Source organism: Amia ocellicauda, chromosome 13 (assembly GCF_036373705.1).
Source record: "Amia ocellicauda isolate fAmiCal2 chromosome 13, fAmiCal2.hap1, whole genome shotgun sequence".
Lineage (NCBI taxonomy): Eukaryota > Metazoa > Chordata > Actinopteri > Amiiformes > Amiidae > Amia > Amia ocellicauda.
Genome location: NC_089862.1, coordinates 32,631,168 through 32,656,496, shown reverse-complemented (window position 1 = coordinate 32,656,496; position 25,329 = coordinate 32,631,168). Strand labels below are relative to the sequence as shown.

Sequence of the window (25,329 nt, the reverse complement as noted above, 5' to 3'; positions counted from 1 at the left end):
AAGAAGGAGCATAAGGTAGCTGCGGCTCACCTTCCATTCTCACGCTCGCTCTGCACAGCGTCAAGGTTCCCGCGCTAATGACGTGATTGTCTGCGCAAACAAGTTGCGCAGCGGTATGCAAATATAGATTGACAGACAGGAAGGACATCCTATCATTATGTAATGATTGGTCGATCCTTTTTTAGTCCTGTCCCTTCCACAGAAGATATATATGTATATATATATATATATATATATATATATATATATATATATATATATATATATTTTTTTTTTTTTACATTTAGACCACTTGAAGTATTGATTGCCATCAGGATGTGAAGAGACTTTCAAACAGTATAACAAAACATGTTTCTGGAAAAGATTGCACACCCTACCTTTAAGTAAAACAGTGTGAGATCTGTTCCGATTTATTTTCCTGGAGAAGAAACACTAACTTAATTTAAAATCAAAGGGACGAGTTAAAGGATTATAAATAGTGCCAAGTGCCATGTGTAGCCAATGCCCCGTATCGATTGCTGCTTAAATGTGTATGAATTAATTAACCTTAAAGTTCTGACTGATGAACAAACAGCACCAGCCTTGCTGTGGTGAACTGGAAAGTCGCCAGTGAGCCGAGTTTAGGGAAGATCATCCCGAGATAAAAGCGAAAATAAATCCAGCAAACAAATCCAGCACTTTAATCCGAGACAGACCCGTTTATCTGTCGCCATCGACGTCTCCTTGGTTTGCACATTGGGGGGGCAAATTCTGGGGTCTGTCGGGGGTTCGAACCCGTCCCACACTGCTGCTGGCGTACACCTCAACACAAATCATCGTCGAAGCCCTCGATTCACATTGCATTGGAAAAAACTAATCATATAGATTTGTTGCAATACAGACCAAATAATCATATTAAAATTGAATGGAACAACAATACGATTTTCAAGCAGATCGACCCTAACAACTTACATCGCACAAACAAACCTTTGCCACCGAAACTCAAACAGTAACATTTGTTTTCCATTTTCCTAAGCCTGTTTACTGAGGAAGAAAACAAAATAATCCCCAGGAAAGCCAGACTTCACAGTCAACCACAGCAATCTGCGGCGGGATTCTTCCCCGGGGGGCCATCTGAGGACAGCGAGCAACTCTAAACTTGAATGAAATGTTGGCACATAAAACCGACATCACTTCCAAATGGTTGGTACTGTTCTTTAGCAGCCAGAGGGCTCTGAAAAGTTCTGTTAAGCAAGTGTGACAGGATCTTATATAAGAGATCTTCAGCTTGGGACAGAAACTATGAATCATAAACCGGCCTTGATGGAAATTCATGTGCAAGGAGGGTTTCACCCCCTGCTCTCGCCGGTGAAGCAAGGAAGTGAAACAGATCTGTTGAGTTATTCTGCCTCACCAACACCAAAAAGGTTAATTCCATTGAATAAAAATTAAGAAAGGGAACCCGCACCACCGCCAACGATTACAGAAGAGGTCAGTTTGGCAAAATCTACGAGGACAAAAGCGGCCTAGAGGACATGACTTGAGCGGAAGCAGATCGGTCTCTCACCTGGGCCTTCTCCGTTGACCGGGGGCTTGTAATGGGCACAGGGGATGGTCTGCCGTGGCGAGTCCTCGCTGGAGACCGCCGTCCCATCGGGGTTCGCGTAGAAGAGCAGGAGCGGCTGGAAGTGGCCTCGAATGCACTTGGAGACCACGTCTTTCCATTTGGACCCGATCTGCCGTCAGAGGAGACCAACAACAGGGGGAGACGGTCACATCCGACCCAAGAGCCACTGGACAGCAGTCGGCACAATCTCACACTTAAGCAGACTTTCCCCCTTCCTGAACACACAGACCATAGCAGTCCTATGAATCCCAAATCAGGTCACATCAGAGCGTTATAAAACTTCCTCCCTGAATTTTTAATTATAAAAACTATCTGTCTATAAATCCGGGCATATTTAGCTCCAGCGGCCGGGCATGCGTGCGGTGAAATCCCACAGAGGGTGACGCAAGGCGGACAGATGTTGGCACTGTCTTAATTTGCGAGATGAAAAGATGGCCATCCCATTGAGCCTCTCGCACACAAACTGAACACCGGCAGTGCGGGTCCAGGGGCGGCGTTGAGGACAGGGGCATTAGAGATAACGCACTGGACTGGCACAGAACTCTGCCTTTTCTTCACAGCATCTCCAGGATTTTACTGGCCACTTCAAACACAATTAGAGCTCTGGAATTCTTGGTTCTGAAGAAGATAATGATTCGTTTGATATGCTTTAAAGGCCTCTGATAAGGAATAACGTACTACTAGGGTACGATATGAAAACTAAGAGACATTTTTAAATACACACACACACAATCACACGCAAGTATACACCCATCGCACACACACATCAGTCCCAGCGCTTGGGCACGTACTTCTTTCACGTTGGCGTCGTCGAAGAAGACCCATTTGGAGGATTTGGTGTGGTAGGCGAAGGCACAGTAGTGGCGGCTGGTGTAGCAGATCATCCCCACCAGGATGAGGTCGCTCTTCTTGGCGTTCTCGTCGGTCACCCGGTAGAAGAGCTGGGGAGAGATGGCACGGTTAAACAAACCGACATCGGACAGCCATGGCCGAACGAGAGGGTGCCTCTACACATATGTGAACAGAGGAGACTACATGGGGACTTGATTCAAGTCTTCAAAATTATGAAAGGAATCGACCACATCAAACCAGAGGAGCTTTGTTCTGCAGGGACACACGCACCTGGGACACAAATGGAAATTGGGCTTCAAGGCATTCAAGACAGAAAACAGGAGACACTTCTTCACACAGAGAGGCGTCACAATCTGAACAAACTCCCCAGCGATGTGGCTGAAGAGACAATTTGGGAACATTCAAAAACAGACTGGATAGGATCCTTGATCACTTAGTTATTAATGGACACCAAACGAGCACAATGGGGCGAATGGCCTCCTCTCGATTGGACACTTTCTTATGTTCTTATATCTCACACAACATCTATTCATTCACTCAGTGCTGAAGGAGCTGAACGATGTTTTGATTTTATTTGTCAGCGGGAAATAAAGACTGGAACGAGCAACACACAGGGTCTGAAGTGAAAGGAAACAACACCTAGATATCAGCCTGGCTTCCCTCACGCATCGCCCTTCCCCTCGGGCCACCTAGGGCAAGCCGCTGACCTTTCCCATCGGAGATCACACCAAGCGCCCATGGCAGAATTAAATCAACCCACAGAGGCTTCACTCAAGGTTGAGCGCTCTGCACATCCGAGGCGATTATGTAAGGCCAGACTTAAAGGGGACGTGCCAGGCGTTCAGGTTTGTGTGTGTTTGAGAGAACTGCGAAGAGAACAAAAACTAAACAAATGCCCCGCAACAGGAGAATAAAAAGCGTCTCTTTTTCATAAATCAGTGTGCATCGTTAGCAAAGCAAACACACAAAAACAATCGCACAAGGCTTCTCACGGCCACAGCTCCCACGCTCGCAATGCCAAAACCGCGGCTCTCTGCAATCAGTGCCTTTGCAACTTTAATCGGACTAGTTGACTAATCTGCCAGCTCCGCCTGGCAACCAGAGATTATTCCTGGCTTTGAAATAAGTCTGTTTTCGTTTCTCGCTGGAGTTTGGACTGAGTTCCCTGGCCGGCCGGAGAAACTGCAACAGGATCTCAGGGCCGGAGACTTCGATATGGTACCTCTGGCCCACCGGACTTGGCATTGAAAACAATCAAACAGAAACAGAAAAGGCCAGGTTTTGACCACCATACTCCAGATCGTATTACTGTGTGTTTAACCTTGTACAAGTAGATCACAAGTGTTTAATTTAACCACGTGAGTCACCTTGGGTAAGACATTATTACAAGGGCAGTGATGTTCAGACTGTACAATGCACTAGTTAGAGCTCATCTGGATACTGTGGACAGTTCTGGGCTCCACACTTCAAGAAAGATATCAGAGGAGAGCAACCAGACTTATTCCAGGTCTGAAGGGAATATCCTACTGAGAGACTGAGCGGAAAAACAGACTGGATAGGATCCTTGGATCACTTAGTTATTAATGGACACCAAACGAGCACGATGGGGCAAATGACCTCCTCTCGATTGGACACTGTTATGTTCTAACAATCTTAACCATAATCTTAAACTGTCAGCTTCTCACAAACATGTTAAATGTCTTGGTGCCAAACAAATAGTCAAGTACAGATTCTTTAAGTACATATCAAAGACGGATTCCTTAAGCACATTCAATTCTCGACCTTGGAAAGCTTGCGTTAATGCCCCCCCAGCCAGCTCGGCTCAGGCCCCTCTTACCCCGGACAGGTTGAGGTGCGGCCCCAGCGAGCGGATCACGTCCTCGGTCAGGTCAGACTGCTCAGCATCCCAGACGAATCCGATGGTGACGATCTCGGGGCAGTTCATGAGCACGCGCCGGATCTTCAGCCTCTGGCCACAGTTGCTCTGCAAACCAGGCAGGATGTTGATAAATTGGAACGAAAAAACAATATATGAAGACCATGTTTAATTTATTTTGTTCCCTCCACTCAGGGTGAACTCAGACCAGGAATGCACGAATGTTTCTCTCTCTCAGTGAAGGACAGTGAAGGACTGAGGGGGTTTATTTTTTGTGGGCCGAAAGAGAAAACAAGCACGCCTTGTTCTCTTGTGATATTTTAACATCCTGGTCATCATTTAAACTTTTGAAAATGCCCGAACACTTTCTCAATGCCTGTCAGTGTGCGTGTGGGGGCCCTGCTCTCGGGGGCCACCATCTGAGTGGCGTCAGTCGAATGAGAGAGGGGCTCTGTGCTCCCACCCATGATGGCACAGGGGCCTTTACCCTTTAGCTATGAGAGACGGAGAGAGAGACGCACAGAAGATGCACAGAGACGCACAGAGACGCACAGAGACGCACAGAGACTGATGACTCTGGGAGACTGTACTAATGTAGATTATTTCTGGAAAATAAATTAAAAAAGAAAAAGAAAAAAGCATCTCCACAGCTTGCGGCTTCTTTATAATATTGTTAAAAAAACACTGCATTCCCATCTGTTTGGGTATAAATCAGGAACCACACTGGAACTGGTGACTTTGCAAACCCCTCTCTGGCGGAGGACAACGTTTCCGTAAGGCGGCGGTTTAATGGAGTTGCATGCCACAGTTGCCAATGGCAATGACAGGGTGATTGTGGATCCGTCTCGTGTGCTATTTATATCCACAGAATAACACCCTTTCCCTGCTTGCTGCACAGACGTGTCAGAGGAGAGCAGAGCGAGAGAAACCTTGATTCTCCAGCGCTGCACTATTAATGATTCACCTTTTCCCTGTCTGTGTGCGTGTGTATGAAAGCGTGATTTTCCAGTCTAAAAAGCTCTTCCACAGTTTAGATCTGTTATAAACACGTCTGCCACAGAAAAATACAAACAAACTGGAATAACCCCATACCGTTCTACATGCTGACCTTTATATTTAAATACTGCCTTTAAAAAAACTCTACAAATGTTTTAATTTGTATATTGAAGAGACAAAAGATATGGATTTGCAATTTAAAATGAGTGCAGTCAAGTGTTTTCTCCAGTAAAGCCCCGTTTGTTAACATTTTATGCCAGATGCTCGAGCAATTAAATCCAGACAGCGAGCGAGAATGGCCTCCAATCCGATCCACGCATCCACGTTGACCGGAAACCCTTCGATGTCCTCGAGGCCTGTAATGGTTTTGTTGTTCTGCATACCGACTCCTTCAGACACCTGGTACAGAGCTGTGCTGAGCTCCTTCACCTCCTTTGGACCCTTCCACACTCCCTCGCAAGGCAGACTAACTCAAGACCAAACCTGTGGGCCAGTCTGTCACGTGTGCAACCTTTATTCTACCTCCTGCATCCCTTTCCGAGTGGTACGGTCCCCGCTCAGAGTGGTACAGTCCACTTTCTACTGATGGCTCTATGGCTCTGTCCCCAAGATCATTCTCTCCCAACAGCCAAACTAACTCCGTTTGCACTGATCCGACCGAATGACTTTGCTGGGGGGAAAAATAAGCTGCTGGGAGTTTTATTGGGGGGGGGGAATCCCTAACTGTCCTGTCACTCTGAGAGCTGAGTGACAGTCTATTCCAAAGTCGATCCTCAGCAAACCTCCAGTCTGGTCTTTATTATTTACCAATTATTGTCTCTTCTAGGTTATTTTTTGTTGTTGTTGTAAACCCTTATTTTTATTCTGTATGTTAAGAGCTTTGGGATGCACTAAACAAGAAGATTTACTATAATAAAAACAACATATAATGGTTCTTTACCCCTTTGCTCCCGTGTCCATGTTATTTTGTGCATTTCTATAGAATCTATACAGTTTCCGTTCACTCTCTTGTGATGACCGTGTGAACTGAATCAGAACAAGACAAACTAATAATCGGCCCGTCTTTGCGCAGGAAAGTGGATGCAACGTGTTGTGCAGTAAATGCAGTGGCATTTACTACACTTTACCACTCAGCTGACATGACCTCACAGCCTCTCAGGCCCCTGTGCAGCATCACTGCTCTGCCTCATGACCTAGAACATTTATACGCATCTTCTGCAGATGCATTTCAGGTCCAGAAATTGCCTGATGACTTCATTAGTTCTCCACTGACTTCCTGGATAAATAAAATATTACTCCTACAAGCAACACTTAAACTCAGCAGGAACTCAATTTACAAAATGTTAATCTACAGCCCCCCTCCAGCCATTCGGTCAACCGTGATAATTAGATACATCTCAGGTACCTTTGATCACCCAACCTGAAATCCTGACCAGTTACAGTCCAGTGCCCCCCTAAACAAATCCCTTTTCTGCAGCACAGATCTCGCCTGGCAGAGCTACTTCACATCAGAAGACATGACCGGCCGACGGCCCACTCACCGGGCAGTTCCTCAGGTCCCCGACCGTGCTGGCCGCCTGCAGCAGCTCGCCGAACATGTCCGAGCGCAGCCGCTCATTCTTCTCCAGGGTGCGCTCCACCTGCTGGCTGGGAGGCAGAGGACACAGTTTTCATTTAGGTTTTTTTAAAGGACAGCTTTAGGGTATCCGATATACCGACCCCTAACCCGTGAGATCCTCCGGAGCGCGGGACCTACCAGAGGGCGGTGGTGGAGACATAGTGCACCAGCTCTGTGAAAGGCAGGGGGTCGGAGGAGGCACCGCAGCTGCGACACACACACTGGGGGGAAAACGGGAAAATAGGACTTATTATTGGTTATTTTTGGTTATTATTGACTTTGGGTGTCTTTGCCTAGGGACTACCTAACTGGAACTGGGATTTTAACTAAGTAATGCATTTCCGTTGGCCCGGACACACTTTAAGAGACTTCGTATGGATCGTTTCCACAGCCTCATACAAACGCACCCTCAATCCACAACGAGGCCCGGGCGAGAGCGTGGACCATGTAAAACTAAACAAAAGATCGCATTGCTCACGAACCGGAGTATCGGCATTCCTGGTGCCGGCGCAGCTCCTCCTCCAGATCCTGCTCTCATTCTGTCCGACAGTTTCGCCTAACAATCCTACACACTTCTGACTAAATTAAGATAAATGAAGAAGCGTCTTCATCCTTAAAGGCGAATTAAGGTATTTTATAGGATTTGCAGCTTGCTTTCATGGTTTAAAAATGAGAGCAGCCTCTCTCAAAGGGATCGGGGGTGGAAAAAAAGGAAGGCAACAGTTACCTGCTCGTAGAGAGTCATTGCGAACTTCTGGTGGGTTATGCAAGACTTGGAGGTGCAGCCGTCCGTCTCGATATCAGGCACGATGTGCAAATGGATCCTTTCGAGAATGTTTTCCTGCAGAGACACAAAGAGAGACTCCTGTCCATCACCTCTGCCTGTCCCCTGGCTCTTTTGCGATCGATCACTACGGCTCCCGGAGTGAAGCGTGGAGCAGATGCATCAAGACACCGATGTCCAACGTCAAACACGTCTTTCCAAACCCTAGTTAGTCTAACTACACACAGAGCCCGTAATGAGAATCTTTATTATGATTTCTGCTCCGATTGTTAAAAAGGACCCTCAACGCTCAATGGCAGGAAGTGTGTGTGAGGGGGGGGGACGTGTATCAGCGCCACACACAATACGTCTTCAAAGGACTATCTGAACACGGAGCAGGAAGAATAAACTTCCTTTGTACATTTCCTGGCGTTTGTGAATTAGAAGAAACTATTAGAATAGAACAGCTAGTGAGAAAACACAAAAACACAAGGAAAAAAAACTTTTTAAATAGAGAAACCCAACCTACACAATATACATCCTGAATACATTTTTATTTGTAATTAGTTTATTTAAACCTCCCTCCTGCCAATCTGTGTTTGTTTCCGTGTTTGCCTCCCGCAGTGATCATGCTTGGGAGGGGGTCAATGCTGTAAAGTTAAGCATGCAAACTCAAGATGCTCCTCAAAAGTGCACGGCATATTTATAATATTTTTACCCCTCAGGCTGCAACAGAATAAAAATAAAATGTGGTCTACAATTTTTCAGAGCTTCCAGGCATCCATATGGAAGCGCAATACTTTAGGTAGAAGGGCATCTTTGTTTTCAACAGGCAGGACGGTTTTTCCAGGAATTGATTAAGCTGCGCAGTTGTCCAAATTTCAGGGACGCACCATCTGGAACCACAGTCTCCCAAAACACACAATGTACAAAGTGCACTGAAAGAAGTGGGCCTCATTAATTGTCTTCAAAGCCCCCCATTTTATGTTTTCAGAATTGACTAACATTTCTGATCACCCCACGACTTCGATACTATCAAGTTTACAGACTGCAGCAAAATATAACAAGTATGCATTCATCAGAAATGACCGCTGATTTAGTTTGGCAGGAGTCCGAGTCTAGGGGCGCTGAATAAGAGCGCACCGCTGGACGGGCCGAGCAGTTCCGATTTCACCGGGGGATACAGAATCTATCACTCCTGGGGACGTCACATCACCTAGATCGACTTCGCTGTCCTGAACACGTTATAAGCGTGCCTGCCTGTGACCGGGGGGCACTTACGAAGCACTCGGCCGCATCGTCCATGAAGCCCAACTGGAACCGCTGCTCGTCCTTGAATGTCTCGGCCAGGGCATGGCGCAGGTTGTCCGAGGGCAGCGCTCGCTCGCGGCTGTGCTGGAACTGGGTGAAGATACTCTGGGGACGGAGGACAGGGGGACACGGGGGGCTGAAGCACACAACGTTTCACCACAAGAAAACAAACCACAAGACAACTCCCGGGGGAAACAAATTACCTTTAAAGCACAGAATATGCAGGCATCCCCAAGACACACGTGTCCAGGAAGCTGTCTCAAGCTGCGTCGGAAGATGTCCAGCTGCCAGAGGACCTGAGGGCAAAGTGGACATGTCACACACGGCTTAATGGTCGTCCGAGCTATGCTGATTTCTGAGGCAACATTTTCCTTTTGTTTTGTATACAAATTATGCAATGTTTGGGTTTCATCATTCATGATTGAATGATGAAATATTTTAATGTATCCATTTAACATCACAATAGCTTGGAAACAAATGAAAATTTCTTATCCAGTCTATTTTTAAATGTTCCCAAATTGTCTCTTCAGCCACATCGCTGGGGAGTTTGTTCAAATTGTGACGCCTCTCTGTGTGTTTGCACGTTAGACTATGTAACAACAAATTATCTTTCAAACATGCAAACAAACACGTGCACCCCCCTTCTATCAACAACGGGATTTATTGTTCACAGCAGCCAGGTTTTATAGGAGCGCATTGTTCTGCTGCCAGCATTCTTGTGAGCGGAGGCTGGAACACTTTTGAAAAGCTCGGACCAACTTGTTTTTCCTTCTTAAAAGATGGCCATTGAGCCGAAACTCCTGTGGCGTCTGACAGAGCTGGTTTATACACAGATAACGATCACGGCCCCGAGCTCTCGGCACACAACACAGAGGACTTGACTTGTTGGGGGAAGTCGTTGGCCCTGAGCACAGGCCTTTCCACCTAAATCAGTGAACCCTGCGAGCAGAGGCAAAAACACACACCGTCCTGCTGAAAAACGAGGGATGAAAATGCAGGGACGTCCTGTGCCGAGCCGAAACAGACTCACTGTAACTATCCATGACCTACAGATTTGGCAGATTGGACAATAACAATGAAAACACTGTGCGCAAAATTAATGATACATATTTGCATTATGAGAAACACTGTAGAGAGCATCTGATGACTTGGCACACGGCGGGCAAACACAAACGGGCTGTTTTGACAACCAGGGTGTCATGCGAACACACACAAACTTTCCTTTGTCACAATATTGGACTCAGAGCTCACTAGATGATATAATGCGTGCAAACTATACATTTATATCTAACCACAATCAAAGTGGCTTATTGTGCCCCTAGCACCACAGCCTATCTGTCTCTGGGATCTAGACATGGTGTTTGAGGATGGTGGGAACAACGTTACACAAAATCAGCCTCCCCTCAGTCAGCAGGGCGAGGTCAACAGTCCTCTCATTGACGGTTTTTAATCCGGGCAGCTGTATATTATAGTCAGTTGTGTCTGGGAGTTCCCACAATGCACTGTTCTTGATGAAGATGGCCAGACTCAAAGACAGCCAAACTCCTTTCCCATACATTTTGTAAGACCAAAGAAAAAACATAACTTGTAGCCGAAGCCCTCACACAGGACAGCGAGCACAATCAACCCCCGGCATTCGAGACACCCTCAGTATCGCTCCCCAGGTTATGAACCAAGATCGTGCTCATCTGCGTTTGGCCACGCCGCCCGCTTCTCCGGCAGATTACAAGCAGATTACCGACCCATCCTTAGATGGTATTAGCCAAGAAATACGGATGTTGTTCGACACGATTACATCCGCCGAACAGACCGCATGCGGGGGACCCCCCCCACAGGAGAAGCGTGGATGAAATCCCAGAACATCACCCCCCCACGAGGCAGCCACACAATATGCTTGTTAACCGACACGTCTCAGCCCAGCACCAGCTTGTCCGCTGTTCTGGAATGTAGGTCTAATTAGTGTAGAAGACTAATTAATACTAGAGGTGCATTTTAAGTGCAGGAATAGCCCTCCACTCGCTTGCTCCTCTCTCTCTCTCTCTTCTACAGTGCATTTATAACTCAGATTTTAATGAACTGCCCTCAGATCACAGCCTGTGGTCGTCACAGACATCTGGGACGGATTAAGCAGCCCCCACTGATTGGCCGAGAGGGACGGAGGGGATTTGCCGGTGAATATTGGCCCCAGACCGGCTGCGAGACTCACCTGCACAGCACTGTTGAGGAAGCAGCTGTTCTGCCCGGGTTCATTCAGCAGGCCCTTGGTGGGGGCAAGAGACAGCATGCTCCCCGGCTGGTAGGATTTCCCAAGATTGCCCCCCGGCTTCCTGAAGAACTTGACCCATGCCATTGGATTCAAGTTACCCTTTGTGAGAAGAGTCCGTCGGTAAAGAGTGTGTGAAGCAAAGTTTGTCCCCAACACACGGGGTTAGGATGTAGTTTTTATTTCCTTTTTTGGTTTACGTCGTCAGTTTTTTTACTGTATTTCTCTGGTAGAGGTCAGTCTCCTCGCCTGAGCTGCCCTGAACATCCGAGTCCGATCCTGGCCAAGCGCCGGCTACACCCCCGCTGAGGGAGTGGCCCGGCCGAGACGCCACAAGACTGAAAGAATCCCCGGCGAGACGGCCTCCACGCCAAAACCAAAACCAAAACCTCCGAGAGGGGAGCCGCGGTGATCCGAGGGCACTACGCTGCCACCGTGGTATTTCCGTGGTGCGCAGCTCGGCGATGATCATTCTCCTTCAAGCAACACAGGGAGAGGCCCCGAGCGACGGCCCGGCCTTCGGCGAGAAACGGCAGGAGACGCCCGGGATGTGCGGCGAGTGGCTGACCGGCATCGCGGCCGTTGCTGGTCATCGGTGGGAGCGAGTCCCGGGGGTCACCCGTAGGGGAGCTCCAGCCCAGCAGCTGCGAACATCGGATGTGACTACGCTGGATCTGAGGGAGAAGGAGACAAGAGGACAGAGTCGGTACACAGCAAAGCACAGGGACAGACGAGACTAGAGACCGGAATAAACAGGCCCACAAGTCAAAGAACAAGGAGGAAGAAATTACTCTTTGCCCTCTCAAAAGCAGCATTCAAACGCTTTGAGAGCACAACACCAAGCACAACACAGAGCAGACACAAACACTTCACTACCTCACCCGGGCCCGTGCCCCACTCACATCACAGACAGGAAACTATACTCTCCCCAATCCCCAGTGGAAAAGCGGTCTTGTACCCGGATATTCACGTCATTTAACCAACCGTTATTTTTGTTCATTCTCTTTAAAAATATATATAGATTTGACATGATCCTCTTCAGTCATCATGCTTAGATTATGTGTCATGATTATAGCCACAAAGTAAAAATAAACCAGAAAACAAGCTGAATGAGTCAGGGAATTTGGCCAGGGTGGTATTTGCCCGAGTTTGGCTGGAATGACACCTGTACCTTCTCAGCAAAGATGAGGAATATTTTGAGCATTTAGCCGAATCACGCATCGTGTGCAAACTGAGCTTATGTAATTAGAGAGAGAGAGAAAAAAAACTGAACTGCAAATGTTTATTTAAAACGTAGGCAGGCCGGTCTCAGGCTGCCAAACACCCGACCGGCTTCGTCTGGTTAGATTGCATTTCGATCAGCATTGAAACAAGGCAGCCGTTGCTCAGATACAGAATCCAGAAAACCATAACACAAACGTCGCACCAGGCCAGACTAGTACGCCACTGCCTTCGCAAGTCACCAACGCACTCGGACACCAGTTTGACAAAGACCGACCACTGCAGCAACTGCGTGCGTGTGTGCGTGTGCGCAATAACTGGAATGCGCTCGTTGTACCACGGTCTAAACTTCACAAACTCCCACGCTCTCTAAATACATACAGTCCTCCAGATTATTTGTATTTTAAAAAGTTGAGAGAAAGTCATAAAAAAAAACACACACAAGAATGCCCGAGTTTAGGCCATGCGATGTATGTAGACGTCCAGTCATTTCAAATATGAAGTGTCTGGCCTAAACAAGCATGAGAAACGGCTGCCCTACTATTTGGACATGTTTCTGTGTGGGACGCAATAAATCAGATTTGTACATCCCCAAATGAGGCAGCCTGATTGGCCAGTGCACTGTGTCAATGTGTACGTTTGCCTGTCGGGAGGACAAAACACAGAGGAACGTGCGTTCTATGCACTTTACATTCCCAAGCGCAGCCTGCGTGTCCAATTACAGTCCTGGGGATCAGGCTTCCATGTCCAGCTCTTGGCATCAAGTTAATTTGCTAACCAGTTTACCGTCAGCGCTTAGCAGCCTCCTCCAGACACTGGCTGAGCACATCCGGCTTTACTTAATTCACTCCCTAGCACGGGTGAAGAGTCAACACCCGACTGTCCGTCCCCACCATCCCCACTGTCCCCACCAGCTCACAACCAGAACTTCCACTTGTCTCTCTACTTGATGTAATTCTTTGCAGATTCACAAACACTCAGTTTTTTAATCAATGAATATACTGTACCCTTATAACAGTGTATGAGCTTGATACAGTGACAATCACTTTAGCTGCAGCCCCCGTTTTTGTGTCATTGCTTCCAGTAAAACTGTGTAACCATTTGTCTATTTTGGTTTGGATGTAATTGTGGTTATCATACTAGTGGTTAGCTAGACAATATTGATTCGAGCCTTTCTTGGAGGATTATATTGACTGTCAGCTGCACTGTGGTTATGTTTCTAATGTGCTAAAGCGAGGGGAATTTCAGGATGCACATTTCATTCGTCATCCTTGTGGTTTCCAGTGTCTGTCTGGCCACAGTGGAGCCGAGATTTAAATACATATATATAGGTACAGTCTGCCATGGTCTGGGTCTGAGGTACTACAGGAAGGGGACTGGAGAACATACCTCATTAGAACGATCCCAGTCGAGAAGAGAGTTAATTCGAGGTTTCTATGAGACCGCGTTAAATCCGTTAAAGTAAGTGGCTTACAGGACAGGAGATAATCCCAGTTTGTACTTCATTAATTACTCTCACAGCACAAGAAGCTGTCTGGACAGGGACACACATGCTGGCAAATCACGTCCGTTCACAGAAAATTGCAAGTTCAACCCTCCCTCTTGAAAGTTTCTCCAAATATGGAATTAGGCACATTAGTCATGATCCTGTAATGGACATGTTTCAAGCCTTCATTTTACTGAAGTTGTTTAGTGATTCATGCAAGGATTGATACATTTTTCCCCTTCGGATTTCACTAAAAATTATTCAAAAAGGCTTCGAACTCGGTCCCAAACTGTGCAAGTTCAGTAGTATTTACAAGAACTGACTATAGATAGATAGATATATTTTCCTTCATGTAAACTCCAGTTCCTCATATAAGAGTTTATCATAAAAAACAAGAAGTACAATGAGTTATTTAACTTTCAATCATAGCTATAAATCACCTAATGACTGTTTATTTCCATTTCAAATCACGCACTCTTTCACTCTCACCCAATAGATTATTTTTCCACCCGTGGACGAACATCAATCCCTATCAGATGTGCATCTCCATCTCTCCTCTCGACGAGGCACCAAGTTTTAGCTCTCCTACAGAGTCAGACAAAATTCATTATCATCTTAAGGTAAATAAATAAATACAGCAAGTAACCGGGTTAATCTGCTAATCTTTCAAGGCCTCCATCTCTACAGGCTGAATGAAAGCTAACGACAGCAGCAGCAACAACCACAACCCAATCTAATGAATGACTCATGGATCCGATCGCGACGGTGTCGGGGAAAACAGAGGCTGCCAAAGACAAAGTCACAACAAGAACACAAGGTCCCAGAGCGAAGTCCCCCGCGCAGAGGGGAAATTAATCACTGAATCTGAGCCAGTGAGGTCTTGCATATAAACCTAACCAGAGGCGCTTGATGAGGAAAAGACAACTTCAGGACAGAGCAGAGGTTTCTACATTGTTCACAATATTGAAACATTGATGGGTGAATGTTTTTTATCTGGGAATACACTTTTAAAATGTAAACATTGTGTGGTTGCATACTGAAAGCACTTTACATTGCCAAAGTGAACAAGTGTAACAGCCTAAAATAAATACATGAACAGGGAGTAAACAGGTCTAATAAAGTAGGCCTAAAGCACATCCTTAGCAGGGGATCAGTCGACTTTAATGACGCTAACGAAGATGTTTTTTTCCCACAGTGCTTTTTTAACTGTGGCAGTCCCCCTTCCTTCAAGCACCACTGGAAACTCCTGGCCCAGTATTGGACGACAGGTGGGTCAATGGCAGGTTTCGACTGGTTGGCTAAAAGCCAAAAGCCTTTAACAAACATCCAGGGTTTAGACTGGGGCAGGCCCGAACTCTCAGATTAAATTAGACCTTACGAATGGATGTGTCGATGAGCAAGTAAAACACAGCGTTGCCTCCAAAAAGACGGAGAGGTTGAGGTTTTCTGTGCTTCCAAAAAAATGTCTAGAAAGGACGGATCCAAGCCCACAGAAGGTGGAGAATCGTTATAGGAGAACCTAACTTCTGAATCACCCGCTTACTGCAATGCTTTAAAGCACCAAGGAAATCAAAATAAATCATGCACAAGTGACACTGCACGCCGCCTATATCGTACATCGCATTCCTTGTGATATCGAGCTCCTGTGGTTGTTTATGTCCTGTTTCACAGCCTCCAAGGACAAGTGCTTCTGCCTCTGCAATTGCAAATCTTACTTTTGTGCAGATTTGAAGGTTTTCCTTTTATTTATGCTCTCTCCACAATCTCACATCTGGAATATTTACATGAACAAGCTGACCCAGAACCAAAAACACAACAACAAGTGCTGTGGGGCATATCCTGCATGATAATGTTAATAATGCGCTACATCTTGTCACTGAGGACAGCCCGAGTGGAAATATGGGCCACTACACAATTTACAGCTGCGTTGGGGTAGCGATTCTTCAAATTATGCAGGACTTAGTGATTCCTGTCAGATAGCGAAGCCAGGGCACATTACCCTGTGTATATTTTGATTTATTAGCAGGCACACACCCCAGACCGTCTCCGAGGACCACCGGTGCACCACAACAGGTGGTAACAAAGTTTTGAAACTTTCCCTTACAAGTAGTGTACATGCAGTATTTCCAAAACCTTCAGCTGCATCCTGTACAATGTGCCACTCAGGGCTCTTTCCGCTAGGCATCTTCCTCTGGCAAGAGAGTGACACGGATACGTCACTTGCCACTCTAAACACTTTACAAAGAATGCTGGGAAAATCGCCACGTGGTTATAAAAGAGCCAGCTTTGCAGATCCCTTTGTCATTATTGTTGTTTATTTGTTTTCCAAGCAAACAAAACAAACACAGACCACTAACAATCTTCAATCAAGCTGGCAGCGTTCTCCTCGAGATCCCTCGGCAGCCCTTGACAAAAGAAACAGCCAAAAAAAAAAACTCTGTACCGGTGCCACAGCTCTCCTTAGCAACAGCATTCCTAAGCAATCGCTCTAAGCCCCTTGTTGTGGCGACCGTGCGGTACGTGCAATCGGGACCCAGGTCCCGCTGCGCAGCACAGCTACACGGTCCCTCGCTGGGCGGCACATGCTTCACCACAGCGCCGAGTTTGGCCAACGCACACCGAGATGCTGCCGTACCAACAGATACCCACACCTAAAACCCGGACCCTCGGGAAACTACATTTCCGGCCACCCCACCTGAAGGGTGTTGGAACCGCATGTGGAAGCAGCAGCTGAACGCCCACGGGCTGCAGCCTGCGGTCGGAAAAATAATTATTACTCACAGTACCCCCTGTCCCACGTCTGCCCCAGTGGTAGTTTTGGACTCTGAGTGGGCCCCGAAACGGAATTAGCAACCCTGAGGAATGCGTACGTCTCCGACAACGGCGGAGGTCAGAGAGAGAGCTCGGTATCCGCCTTGTGTTGTCAGAGATGTACGCATTCCTCAGGGCCGGTCTGTCTGGTTCGAGGACGAGCCACAGATTCCAACAATACATCCCAAGAGACCGGCCGAACAACCTCCGCCCGCCAACTGGGGACGTTTGTGTAGGTCAGGGCTTTTTTTCCACTTAAAAAATGAACAAACCTAATTACAGACACTTCAGAGACACTTAATTTATTTTGCTTTCGATACTGTCGGTCTGGGTGGGCGTGGGAGGAACTAAAAGCAGAGAATTGTGTGAACGCAGGTGTGTATCTATGACAGACTGACTGAGGAATTACATGTAAGAGTAGGCTAGGAGATGCACACATTTTCCAGAGACCACATTTCTCTTTGATGTGAAGCAACGCATTAAATAAAACATTCTCCCTTACAAGTACTGCTAAAACAACATGAAAAAAAACATAAGCCGTGTTCGTTACCAGCAAACTTAATACAAAGTGACAAAAAGAAAAGGCCAGTTGCCATGGCTCTGTTCGGATGACCGAGAAATGAACCCGACCCCTTCGGTAAGCCGCCCCCCCCTTCGAAAGACCGGGGCCTGGATTCTCCCACCAGCCGTATTAACTTCAAAACCCAGACCTCGAGATTTCATATGGAAATCTGTGCAGAGTATTGTGGCAATTAAAAAAAAAAAAAAAAAAAAAAAAAAAAAAAAAAAAATTAGACAGGTCGATCCCTATTGGAAGTTTATAAACATTTGTTTCTCGTTAAAGAAAACAACTTGCCAACTAACTAACCATCCAGTCTAATAAATAAATAAGTGCGTGTGTGTGTGCAGGGTGTACTGTACAGTGTGTAGTGTGTACGTGTATTGTATATTGTGACTTGTGTGCATGTATCGTATAGTATACTGTGGGGAGTGCGTGTATTGTACTGTGTAGTGTGAAGTGTGCGTGTATAGGGTGTGTGTTTATTGTACTGTATACTGTGTTGTGTGTATTGTATTGTATAGTGTGGCGTGTGCTTGTCTGTGTGTATTATATGATATTGTGTCGTGTGTGCTGTATAGTGTATGTGTTGTGTTATGGTGTGGTGTGGTGTGTGCGTCTGGGGCTGCGCTGCCCCGTCCTCAGATGACCTCAGTGGAGGCCCACCCTTCCTCCACAGCCTCCCTCTCATCTCCGCACAACCAGAGCCGGTCTGGCCACAGAGCGGCCGCAGTGAGAGCTTACACACCATCACTCTAATTTACTTTACTCTTCCTTGCTTTTTCCTTTTTAGATGTTGTTAAACTCTGGCCTCTGTGCAGCATTTCCTATAAACTCTCTGAAAATAAATCCCTAACAGTAAAACACAATGTGTAATGCTGTCAGGACGCCCAAAACCACGTCCTCACTTTTCATGTGAAACATTCAAGCACAGAGGGAACGTGATCTTTTACTACGAGTTCTCTCTTCCACAGGGACCAGGACGCGACCTGGATAAAAATAGCCCGAGTTTAGGCCGTACAGATCCCATTCATCACAGGTCTAAGAGCTGTCAGGTGTTCCACTCGCTTTCACCTCTCATTCATAAACAAGCCACCCTTCCTCTATCAGATAGGAAACCAGCGCTGCTATTGCCTGGGCCTCCTGTGCACTATGACATGATTGTGGAGATGAATCGCTCGCAGGATGTAATAACACATCAGAGAGGGAAATGAAATAGAGACGCACAAACGAACACGAAAGAGCGAAACGGGTTCATTACAGAAGAAACCAAAAGCTCTCAATTGCCTGGCAGATGCCTTTCGCCGAGCCGCAATCAAGCGCTGGTCTTTAAAACTGAACTTTGTGCCCAGTAAACGGGAAAACAACAACAACACAAGTGCTCAAAATAGACTGCCACGCAACTCCCACATCCGATTGTCACCGCAGCCCTGATCGACCCACTGAAAGGGCACTTTTAAAGGGGAGTCTTCGCTTCTTTTATTTGGCCGGGAATGCATTCTTCTGCGGAAGCCTTTGTGCGTCTCTCCACCACACTTCACACCTGGTGCTCTGAGATTCCCTCCCCAGGGGAAGAGAGAAATAATAATAGACAACAAGTCCAACACACTGCTCTTGACTGCCGATATAGACGTGGTTCGCAGTTGGGTCCTAATGCTGGTTATGTGCAGTCTGCATTATAAACAGTTATTTAGTAAACACAAAATCTTGGACATTTGGTTTCAGAAAAAAAGCAATACATTCACCACAAACTCCAACGATTATAAAAAACAATCCCTTTTAAAAGTTATTTTCTGATACATAAATGAATAAAACACATCCTGACTATTAAATGGGTTTCTTGTTTTTCACAATCAGCCCATTCACCAGGACGCTGCATCCAGTCACATTATTAAAAAAAAAAAAAAGTGTGACTCAATTTCACAGGTGACCAGTGCAGACAATCGCAAGAAACGCAGTATTTGCATGCTCTGAAACCTTGTTAACAACACACAGACCTGCTGACAAGCCAACACCTCGACCTAACGACAGCACGAACACAAGGAAGCACCTAAAAGTGCCAGACTGCAGAAAACACCTCCAGGCAGGGGCAGCTCAGATGCTCACAATTCACCTCCACAAAGGAAAAGCTGCAAGACACGTTTGCGCGGGTGTATCGCACAACGGCCCGAACGCCGGCATGCCAAAGCAAACAATGCGTCGGCTCCTCGCCCCTTCTGTTCGGGGCCCCCAGGGGATTCAGTTGGGAAGCACACTCTGCCCCGGGGGACAACTTGTTCTTGTGTTCTCTCTCTCTCTCTCTCTCTCTCTCTCTCTCTCTCTCTCTCTCTCTCTCTCTCTCTCTCATCCTGACTGTGCATATTCTCCTGTGTGCAGTGAAAGAGCCAGGCACGTTAACAACAAATCTGGATGCCTATGACAATATATTCACAAGTTATTTATTGTAACAAACATGAACTGAATGCCTCAGGTCTCTGAAGTCCCTGCACCGAATGCCGCACTGAGCCACCCCCTTGAAATGCCTGGAGAATAAAAGCTAATATGGGAGAATTACTTTTTACATTTTATTTACGTCAGCAGATCTGATGCAGGACTCCATAACTAAAGTGCGACTGGAGGAGTGTGATGGGACGCAACCCCTTATTTTTTCCCTCTCCGTTCCACGATGTTTATACTTTGACTTTTACAGGGACTGTATTATAAACTGTCCCGATCTGTCTCCAGTCTGCAACAGCGCTGTGTTCTCATTGTGAAGGGCACTATACCAAATTAAACATGGGGCAGAAAAAGCTGATTCATAATATGAAGAAAAGGGACGGAGAAGCAGCGGAAGACAGATTTCCCCTCCAAAGAAAAAGACACAAAAAGGTTCATATTCGCAGCTCAATAGGAGGATGACACGAGGCAAAGGTTGCTTCTTTATGGGTCTAACCCTGAAGTGACAATGTGGATCTCCACCCTCTCTCACAATAAAACACAAAATCACACAAGAGCGCTTCCTCCGTCTCCGTCAGTCAAGGTCAAGAGGTCGACGTTCAACAAAAAGAATGTAATTTGTAATACAACGTTCAACAGCCTTCCAGACGGATGTCGATCTATATTAATTCTGTCTCCAGTTCGCAAGGGAGGGAGAGAATTCAGATCCCCGGCTTTAATGCATACAAAGTCAAGAATAAACACAAGCCGTGTTCTTATTCCCTAACTGTGCCGGGATCGTCCGCCTTCGGCTTAGCCGGGAACAAGCTGCACTGTTTAATTTACAACTTCTACAAGGTTCTTAGAAGAGGGGGAAAAACAAACATGCCCAGATCTTAAACTGTCTGCTTTATGCCTCGGCAGCTCATGGGCTACGCTTATAAAACGCACACACAGGCTCGCCGTCTCTGCAGAGATCCGGCACTGGGCTTCCAGGAGCAGAAAACCAAACCAAACCAAACCGCCTCAAGCTTGTGTAATAGATTTTAGTTGCTGTTCCCTCTCTGAAACTGCAGGTTGTTTTATTTAAACAAACATTACTTGTGGAAAAAGGATTACTCAGGCCAAACACACTGCAGGACAAATTTAAAACGCCACATGGAGAAATGTCAATGAGAACAAGGCCTGGGGGGGGACTTATGTTTCTGAGATCCAGAAACCCAAAGACAAAACGAAAAGAAAAGCAAAGCAGGAAACGCACCTTCAGGCCAACTTGAACATACAAAGTAGAGAAGCAAACAAAATGAGCAGATTTTGTTGCAGCGGAAGAAAAAGTTATTTAATACACACCGATGAAAGCTTTTCAACTCAAAACCTGCAAGTCGTGCAACTTTTTGTGAAAGCAAACAGGAAGTAACGCCAGGTTTCATTCAAAAGTAAATAAGGTGTACTCTGTTTGGGAGAGACTAGCGTTGCTGGCATCGTATCTCAAACATGAAAAAAACAGTTTTCCCACCAGACCAAACCAGACCTTTCCAAAAACAATGAAGTCAGAGTTTCCTGTTTAGCTGCGAGGCCGGGCCGCCGCTCCAGAGAGACCACAGGTCCTGCCATGAACGCAAAGGACAGAACGGGCAGGCGGCCGCGGACCCCCGAGTCACACGCCGCCCAACAATGACACCCACGGCCGGCATTGTCTCGGGGTGTTCCACACAACACTTCCAGGAACACAAATCCGAGGGCTGCCGTGCAATAAAACATCCCTTTTTTCGTCCGCTTTCTTAGATGGCCTCCCAAAGGCTTTAATGCTTCCCAGAAATCTGTCAACTGGCGCTGAATTCAATGCTGAGCTGCCAACACCTTTATTTTTTCCCCTCATTCAAACGGTTGGGATCAACGGGATGATAAATAAATAAAGCAGTCTACTTTCATTTGGACAATACACTGAATAAAATAAGTATGCATGCCACGTGAATACATTCAAACTGAAGTAGCAGAATTCAGTTTGCCTATAAACATGGTCTTTAAAACAAGAATAATTAAAAAATAATAATAAAGTTTACCATTTATCTCTGGATTTGGTTCCAAGAGACCGAAAACAAGCTTTGATTCACAAAGGATACATTTGTAGAACATTTTCCGGGGTATTAATGTTTCATCTCGACGGAACAGCCTGTTCTAAATGTTGCCACTAAAGATCTTATGAAAAGTAATAATCTTTCTTGGCATTTTATTCTGGCAGCCCTCTCTGTGCCGACTGGAGCAGTTATTTTTCCCTACGTGGCTTAGCACCTTGATACTTAAGAAACCCAAGGACCTGCCCTGCTCTTAATCAGCTTTTTAATTAGGAGGTGGAAGGTTATCAACATGTGCCAAGGTTAAGCAGAGCCTTATATACTGATGAGCAACAACAGCAGTTTAAACTCGTTTTACAACATTTTCAAATTGATGCAATTTAGGGAGGCTTTCTGGCACCGTGGTGTGAGTAGATAAGCCGCAATGTTATGGTACGTTACTGCGATGCTAATAAACGCATGTACGCTGCCTGACTCACTAATTAGTCAATCTTTTACCAACGTTGGAAAAGGAGACGGATTCATGGAAAACAACTGCCCACAAGGATGAATTGACGCCTATTTATAGTTTTATATCTCGTGTATCTCACAAAAAGCTCCAGACTGTACACTGATACCGGATTAATTAAATCTCAACCGGTCAATAATTTACTTCCACCAGTTTATGGGAAACACTAAGTTGCTCTCGAGAAATCTGTGCACCTTGAAGATCAACAAAAAGCAATAAGGAAGAGCGAGAGAGATGGGGTGATGTATGAGTCCAGACAGGAGTTATGTCACACAGCGCTACACAAAGTGCCAAGTCACACTATGGATTTAGTCATAGTCATTCCAAAAACTAGTCTGGAGGTGTCTCTGGGATGATTTGGTTACGATGAACAGGTCGGGGCCCATGCGTCTCCTCTCACAGGGACACATTCCTCTGTCCCACGAAATCTACATGGCTCTAATATTACATCACCCTTAAATAATTGTCATCTCGATACAAACACCTTCGTCCTTGAGAACAGTGTGCCTGCTTGAACTCCTTTCCCGGGCACGGTACAGCCCTGTTGATATGAGAGGTTGCACTTGAGGCAGTAAGCTTGCTGCTGAACTTTTCCACAGCCGGTCCAAAGTAAAGTTCAGACACCAGCACAGCCAAAATACACAACCATTGTCAAAATGAAGCCTCGCACACCCTGCCTGCACCAAACACCACCGCAATGCAGGAAATATTTCACTGGCACTTATAAGGAAGTAAACACAGATACCTTTGTCCTACCTCATTTTGCCCCATTTTAAAGGCAAATATGCGGTTAAAAATTATACTATGCATTCTTTATGGTAATGACAGCCTTCTCTCTTTGAATGCTGGGGAAAATAACCATATGCATTGGTATATTATTATTATAATCACTATGTTTTAGCTGGGTTTCAATGTACCTTTCCTGATATATTGCTTTCTTCCCTTCCAGCTCTGTGGGAAGGAGACAGTGCAGATACTGTGCATTACACAACAGCACCGAAACCTGCGCTTTACAAAAGTGTCTCTCCCGACAGACCGGCCAGGCGATACTGGCCCATTTCTCACCGGTGCCACTGCCATTGTTTCAGCTGAAACCTGACTGCATGCCAGCAGCACCACTGTCCTTTTTCACCTGGTGTGTGTGTATGTATATATGTGTGTGTGTATATGTGTTTTGCGCTCTGGATGACATTGCATAAAGCAGCACGGTTGCTTAAAATAAAATGCAAACGGACTGGATCGCAGTGCCGGCTGTGTTTGTGCGCAGGCAGGCTGGTGCATGCAACTTCGTGATGTGTCCCCTTTTCAGACAGATCATTAAAACATGCATTATTTTGTAAATGCATAGAAACAGATCTACCGACATGGCATATATCATTTAGGTTAAACTCTTCCTTTGTTTCTCACTTTCAAGAATTGCAACAGGGACTCTTACAACACAGACTATCTGCTTATTATTGTTGTTGTTGTCAAACTAACACCGGCACACAGATAAGCGATTTAAAAGATCACACGCTTAAGGTTAAGGTCATGCGGGCCTTTCCCAGTATCTAGAACCCGGGTTCTAGGTGTCAGTGAGTTCTAGGTCTCGACCATTGATCCGCAATAAACGCCTCTCCGATGCCCGCTGTGCCCACTGTATGGAGAAACACTGTCATCTCTCCAGTGCCAGGTTCATTAAAAAAAAAGCAGCCACAAGTTATTATAATAATTATGGTGATTACTCAGTAAGACAGCCTAACCTCGGACGACAAGAAACACTTTCAAACTGCAGTCAACACACAGTCAGTGCAAATACGACACCGATGCAAATCAGCTAAAGAGCCCAGGAGCAGGAGAGTGGTCGGTCAATGGAGTTACCGTCAAATAATCCAAATAAAAGTGGTGCAAATCCAGGAACAACCCGCGTGTGTGTGTATGTGTACATATCATCCCCAGAGCAGCATGTCCCCATGTTTCCCAGCAGCTACGGGGTCTCACATTGATAGCAGTTCACATGTCCTGGCCGATGCGTAGCTGTGTTTGTTTACAACAGATGAAATGTGCGACGAGACGCTTCACGGGGCCATGCCTGTGAACAGATCGGCGCTGCTCTGTGGGGGTGGCTGCTGTGCCCGTCTCCCTCACCTGCGCTCAGGTAAAACACTTCCGTCACGACGACAACATGGCGAGGAAAAGTTTTGCGGTGAAACTTCCACGGGGAACCGGGCGGACTCACCTGGGCCGGGGAGCGGCGCAGCGAGCTTCCCCGCCGGACTGCAGCCCCTCTCCGTCAGGGGGTCCTCTGCCGGTGCCGCGTTTAACCCCCGTCCGACGCGAACGACTTGTTGTGGCTCCAGCCGGACTCGCCGAGCACAGATCCGCTGGCTGTAACCGGACCCGGGGGTCTGACGGCGGTCGCTGTGTTATGTATTCCCGGCCGCTTCGGTCTCTCTCGCTCGCACTGCCCGGCTCTGTGGCTGCGAGTGTCGGTGTGCTGGGGCAGACTCCGCCGCTCCGGGCACCTGAAACCCCGGCGCCGTGACGCGTCCGGCCCCGCCCCCCGAGTGCAGTATTTACTGCAGTGCCGCCGCTGCACTGCAGTATTTACTGCAGTCCGCACACACTGTCTGTTTGCTCGCAGTTGTGCTGTGTGTTGTGGCGCTATTCGCACAGGTAGCATATCCCGGCCGCGGTGACGTCATCGTGTGTGTGTGTGTGTGTGATTGCATGCATGGGTTGTTGTTTCTTCCCCCTGATATTTTTAGATGTGTGCAGTGCAGTTGAATCGCTGCAGACGGTATGCGTGGGGCTGGCTCCACTGAGCTGGGATGTAGTGCTTGCATTAGAAAGCGCACACTGTGCCTAAATGCACAAAAATAAACCTATGAAATAGCATTTTAAGTAAATACAATTAATCAATTATTCGGGCTATATGTCGTTTGGGTGATATAGAATGTGCACAGTAATTTTGTACAGATAATATATGT

The 25,329-nt window shown here is 46.5% G+C and overlaps 1 protein-coding gene across 1 annotated transcript in view; it reads right to left on the bottom strand.

Annotated features, from left to right (window-relative positions):
• Positions 1 to 24,988, bottom strand: part of usp53a (ubiquitin specific peptidase 53a) — a 38,721-nt gene extending 13,733 nt beyond the window's left edge. Inside the window, exons 1-10 of the mRNA XM_066720644.1 lie at positions 24,579 to 24,988; positions 11,229 to 11,959; positions 9,226 to 9,318; positions 8,993 to 9,127; positions 7,676 to 7,789; positions 7,087 to 7,169; positions 6,872 to 6,977; positions 4,296 to 4,442; positions 2,398 to 2,547; positions 1,547 to 1,715 (exon numbers count right to left, since the gene is read on the bottom strand). Coding sequence (XP_066576741.1) covers positions 1,547 to 1,715; positions 2,398 to 2,547; positions 4,296 to 4,442; positions 6,872 to 6,977; positions 7,087 to 7,169; positions 7,676 to 7,789; positions 8,993 to 9,127; positions 9,226 to 9,318; positions 11,229 to 11,372 — 1,141 coding nt within the window. The 5' untranslated portion in view covers positions 11,373 to 11,959; positions 24,579 to 24,988. The remainder of the gene's footprint in view (positions 1 to 1,546; positions 1,716 to 2,397; positions 2,548 to 4,295; positions 4,443 to 6,871; positions 6,978 to 7,086; positions 7,170 to 7,675; positions 7,790 to 8,992; positions 9,128 to 9,225; positions 9,319 to 11,228; positions 11,960 to 24,578) is intronic.
• Between the last annotated feature and the right edge of the window lie 341 nt (positions 24,989 to 25,329).